General features: G+C 37.2%; 1 protein-coding gene across 1 annotated transcript in view; it reads right to left on the bottom strand.

Moving 5' to 3' along the window:
• Positions 1-6,000, bottom strand: part of glis3 (GLIS family zinc finger 3) — a 49,489-nt gene that overhangs the window by 36,011 nt on the left and 7,478 nt on the right. Inside the window, exons 3-4 of the mRNA XM_056240748.1 lie at positions 4,094-4,271; positions 2,296-2,675 (exon numbers count right to left, since the gene is read on the bottom strand). Of these exons, the coding sequence (XP_056096723.1) occupies positions 2,296-2,675; positions 4,094-4,271 (558 nt within the window). The remainder of the gene's footprint in view (positions 1-2,295; positions 2,676-4,093; positions 4,272-6,000) is intronic.

Below are 6,000 nucleotides of genomic sequence, written 5' to 3'. Positions count from 1 at the left end.
TGTTTTATCCTCTTTGTCGTCATAGTTCCCCACTTTGAAAAACGAGTCGTTTGCTGAGCCTGGTGTCAACAAAAGCTTTTATTGGACTAACAAGGACGTTTTCAGTTCTGAAACTTACAGGATATTCTTATAATATGATGACCTCTTAGATGTCAAAAGCTCAAGGAAAATTTGATTTCTCAGTTCATCACCCCTTTAAAACCTGAAACTAATATATTATATAGACTCATTACATGCAAAGTGAGATATTTCAAGCCTTTATTTGTTATAATTGTGATGATTATAATTACAGCTTAAGAAAACCCTAAATCCAAAATTAGAATATTGTGAAAAGGTTTTCATAAGCTGTGAGCCATAATCATCACAATTATAACAAATACAGGTCCTTCTCAAAAAATTAGCATATTGTGATAAAGTTCATTATTTTCCATAATGTAATGATAAAAATTTAACTTTCATATATTTTAGATTCATTGCACACCAACTGAAATATTTCAGGTCTTTTATTGTTTTAATACTGATGATTTTGGCATACAGCTCATGAAAACCCCAAATTCCTGTCTCAAAAAATTAGCATATCATGAAAAGAGTCTCTAAACAAGCTATTAACCTAATCATCTGAATCAACTAATTAACTCTAAACACCTGCAAAAGATTCCTAAGGCTTTTAAAAACTCCCAGCCTGTTTCATTACTCAAAACCGCAATCATGGTAAGACTGCCGACCTGACTGCTGTCCAGAAGGCCATCATTGACACCCTCAAGCAAGAGGGTAAGACGGAAAGAAATTTCTGAACAAATAGGCTGTTCCCAGAGTGCTGTATCAAGGCACCTCAGTGGGAAGTCTGTGGGAAGGAAAAAGTGTGGCAAAAAACGCTGCACAACGAGAAGAGGTGGCCGGACCCTGAGGAAGATTGTGGAGAAGGACCGATTCCAGACCTTGGGGGACCTACGGAAGCAGTGGACTGAGTCTGGAGTAGAAACATCCAGAGCCACCGTGCACAGGCGTGTGCAGGACATGGGCTACAGGCGCCGCATTCCCCAGGTCAAGCCACTTTTGAACCAGAGACAGCGGCAGGAGCGCCTGACCTGGGCTACAGAGAAGCAGCACTGGACTGTTGCTCAGTTTTGCATGTCATTCGGAAATCAAGGTGCCAGAGTCTAGAGGAAGACTGGGGAGAAGGAAATGCCAAAATGCCTGAAGTCCAGTGTCAAGTACCCACAGTCAGTGATGGTCTGGGGTGCCATGTCAGCTGCTGGTGTTGGTGCACTGTGTTTTATCAAGGGCAGGGTCAATGCAGCTAGCTATCAGGAGATTTTGGAGCACTTCATGCTTCCATCTGCTGAAAAGCTTTATGGAGATGAAGATTTCATTTTTCAGCACGACCTGGCACCTGCTCACAGTGCCAAAACCACTGGTAAATGGTTTACTGACCATGGTATTACTGTGCTCAATTGGCCTGCCAACTCTCCTGACCTGAACCCCATAGAGAATCTGTGGGATATTGTGAAGAGAAAGTTGAGTGACGCAAGACCCAACACTCTGGATGAGCTTAAGGCCGCTATCGAAGCATCCTGGGCCTCCATAACACCTCAGCAGTGCCACAGGCTGATTGCCTCCATGCCACGCCGCATTGAAGCAGTCATTTCTGCAAAAGGATTCCCGACCAAGTATTGACTATTGAGTGCATAACTAACCATAATTATTTGAAGATTGACGGGGTTTTTTTCGTATTAAAAACACTTCTTTTATTGGTCGGATGAAATATGCTAATTTTTTGAGACAGGAATTTGGGGTTTTCATGAGCTGTATGCCAAAATCATCAGTATTAAAACAATAAAAGACCTGAAATATTTCAGTTGGTGTGCAATGAATCTAAAATATATGAAAGTTTAATTTTTATCATTACATTATGGAAAATAATGAACTTTATCACAATATGCTAATTTTTTTAGAAGGACCTGTAAAGGCTTGAAATATCTCACTTTGCATGTAATGAGTCTATATAATATATTAGCTTCACCTTTTAAGTTGAATTACTGAAATAAATGAACTTTTGCACGATATTCGAATTTTTCGAGTTTCACCTGTATATATAAATGAACTAAATTAATAACTTTTTTACAACAGAAATGAAGCATCACTGAACTGACTTAAGCTGGACTGTGACGCTATTTACTTCTATAAACAAACTTTGTTGCAGTATTTTCCTGTTATCTCTGTAAAGCTGCTGTGAAACTCTATATTGTTAAAGCGCTGTATAAATGAAGACTTGACTTGACAAGTATACTTAACATGTTTTTTTTTCTCCAGGGGTCGGACACGATGCCGGAGAGTTTCGAGACCCGATTATATACGCCACTAGAGACGTCGGGGAGGTTCTGATGATGGAGTTGAGGTCGAGTCCGAGCCCGTCCGAGAGAGGAGATAAAGACAGCGCTCTCTTCTTGGACCGGGACGAGAGGCTGTGGTCCTCCTTGAACAGGTAATGAGGGAGAGACGTGGGGTTGGAGAGCGACTCTGGCATGAGGTCCGCCGGTTCTGATGTGTGTGTGAGACCCAGAGGAGGCAGAACCCGGTACCCGTACGGCCAGTCCAGCTTCCCGCTGCGCATCGACTGGGTCTCGGCGAGGCTGAGCGTCGTCGAGGCTAAAGACTCTCTGGACAGCAAACACCTGCAATAGATCATGTCATTAATGTCATTCTAAATCTGTTATTTTAGTTATAATCATATTTTGAATTAGCTTTTATTTTGTATATTCTTTGTTGGAAATTGTCATTTTCGAAATATTGCTATTTATTTTTATTTTAGATAAAGTTTTTTTCTTTTCCAGCTTTTAATGTTGTTTATGTGTCTATGTGGTGTTATTAATATTCTTTAAGACACACCATGTGTAAGTTCATAAGTCGACAGCATTGCTGAGTATTTTCTGCTTAAAACTGCAGTGAACCAAAGACAGTCTCAAAAACACGGTTTGAAATCGCTGGTGTTTCTGACGTCACAAACGACCTTGTAACCAATCAGATCAACGTGTGATCGTCAACCAGTGGATCTCTGAGCTGAGGGAGTGAGTGGAGGCGGGGCTCATTTGCATATTCATAGACCCACGCATACTAAATGAGGCAAGGGTGTCGGGTTACATTCAAGGCACAAGACATTTTTTTTCCTGATAAAGAAGTTTTAAATATGTAATTTTGGTGATGAAAGATGAGTTAAGGGATAAAATTATTGACTATAGGGAGACTTAAATATTTTGAATTAGCTTTTATATTTTTATATGTTCATTTTAGTTAAATTTTTTAGTGCTTTTGTCATTTTATTTGTTTTAGTTTTTTTCATCTCGCTATATATTTTAGTTTAAGTTTTTGTCTGTTTTCAGTTAATAATTTTAGTGCTTCAACTTAAACTTATTTCAGTTTATTGCCAAGGCAACATTTTTAATTTTGATTTGGTTTAAGGTTTTAAACTAATATTTATATTCAATTTTTTTAAATATAACAGAAATGTTTTTTTTATAGTTTTAGTTAACAATGCAAAGGTTCATTTATTTCAGTAATTCAACTTAAAAGGTGAAACTAATATATTATATAGACTCATTACATGCAAAGTGAGATATTTCAAGCCTTTATTTGTTATAATTGTGATGATTATGGCTTACAGATTATGAAAACCCCAAATTCAAAATTAGAATATTGTGAAAAGGTTTTCATATCTGTAAGCCATAATCATCACAATTATAACAAATAAAGGCTTGATAATGAGTCTATATATTAGTTTCATCTTTTAAGTTGAATTACTGAAATAAATGAACTTTTGCACTATATTCTAATTTTTCGAGTTTCACCTGTATATATGTTCGATTTCTTGTCCACATGACTTTTGCAGTGCATTTCAGATTCAGAGAAGAAAGTCATGGAGCAACATGAATGTGAGTAAATTATGATGTGCCAAGTTTGAATATGTAGAAGCATAAATTAGATGAGATTTGAGAGCTTTGGAGGGGAAAATAATGACTTGTATATTAATCTATTTGGCATCTAGTGCAAAAGTCATATGGACGTTTGATGAGGGATTCTCCGTAAGGATATTTACCTGGCATCAGCGAAGGGAACGGCGAGTGAATGAGGCGGGTTGTTTTGGGCTGAAGTTTGAGTGACGGATGGAGGAACCGGACCCAGACTGTGGACCAGCATGGCGTTACTCGTCACCTGCAGGTTTGAACTGCCGTACGGCCCAAAAACGTTTCTGTTCATCCCCAAAGACAAGTAACCTGAGAAAGAGTCATCACACATTTATAACCCATGACTGAATGAAGACAATTCACGCTTGTATTATATAAAATCTTCTGTCCAGAAGTCACGTAATACTAAAGTTCAGACTGTCTGAATGAAATCTTGCCATTAAAGAGCAGGAAAAGCTGGCAGTAAAAGACTCCAGCAGAGAATAATAATCAAGCGGTGCTTTCAGTCGATCAGAGGCGGTTCTGCCCTAGAGATATACTTACTCTCCTTCCTTGTACAGGCAAGCTTATTTATATAGCACATTTCATACACTGTGGCAGTGGTTCTCAAACTTTTTTCTGACCCACGCCTCCATTTAAGCTTTAAAAAAAAAAAAAATCCCCCCCCAAAAAATAATAATAATTAAAACGGAAAGATAAAAAAAAAAGTGCAATGAAAAATACCTGCAATAGTTTCACTTTGTATGTCATTTTCATATAACAGTAAGAGAGCATCATTAGAGAGAATTAGCAGAGCGCTAACCGCTATTCACGCACTTGAACGCCGTGGAACGGCTGTTTTTTTTGCTGATCTCCAATATATAGATCCTGCTTATATAGATTTGCTGATCTCCAGTATATAGATCCTGCTTATATAGATTTGCTGATCTCCAGTATATAGATCCTGCTTATATAGATTTGCTGATCTCCAGTATATAGAGCCTGCTTATATAGATTTGCTGATCTCCAGTATATAGACCCTGCTTATATAGATTTGCTGATCTCCAGTATATAGATCCTGCTTATATAGATTTGCTGATCTCCAGTATATAGATCCTGCTTATATATATTTGCTGATCTCCAGTATATAGATCCTGCTTATATAGATTTGCTGATCTCCAGTATATAGATCCTGCTTATATATATTTGCTGATCTCCAGTATATAGATCCTGCTTATATAGATTTGCTGATCTCCAGTAGATAGATCCTGCTTATATAGATTTGCTGATCTCCAGTATATAGATCCTGCTTATATAGATTTGCTGATCTCCAGTATATAGATCCTGCTTATATAGATTTGCTGATCTCCAGTATATAGATCCTGCTTATATAGATTTGCTGATCTCCAGTATATAGATCCTGGTTATATATATTTGCTGATCTCCAGTATATATATCCTGCTTATATAGATTTGCTGATCTCCAGTATATAGATCCTGGTTATATAGATTTGCTGATCTCCAGTATATAGATCCTGCTTATATATATTTGCTGATCTCCAGTATATATATCCTGCTTATACAGATTTGCTGATCTCCAGTATATAGATCCTGCTTATATAGATTTGCTGATCTCCAGTATATAGATCCTGCTTATATATATTTGCTGATCTCCAGTATATAGATCCTGCTTATATAGATTTGCTGATCTCCAGTATATAGATCCTGCTTATATATATTTGCTGATCTCCAGTATATATATCCTGCTTATACAGATTTGCTGATCTCCAGTATATAGATCCTGCTTATATAGATTTGCTGATCTCCAGTATATAGATCCTGGTTATATATATTTGCTGATCTCCAGTATATAGATCCTGCTTATATATATTTGCTGATCTCCAGTATATAGATCCTGGTTATATATATTTGCTGATCTCCAGTATATATATCCTGCTTATACAGATTTGCTGATCTCCAGTATATAGATCCTGCTTATATAGATTTGCTGATCTCCAGTATATAGATCCTGCTTATATATATTTGCTGATCTCCAGTAT

The sequence above is a fragment of the Rhinichthys klamathensis genome, unplaced genomic scaffold (assembly GCF_029890125.1).
Source record: "Rhinichthys klamathensis goyatoka isolate OS25496 unplaced genomic scaffold, OSU_Roscu_1.1 h1tg000611l_1, whole genome shotgun sequence".
Classification (NCBI taxonomy): Eukaryota; Metazoa; Chordata; class Actinopteri; order Cypriniformes; family Leuciscidae; genus Rhinichthys; species Rhinichthys klamathensis.
The sequence above is the reverse complement of the archived record's forward strand: the minus strand, read 5'-3'. Positions and strand labels throughout refer to the sequence as shown.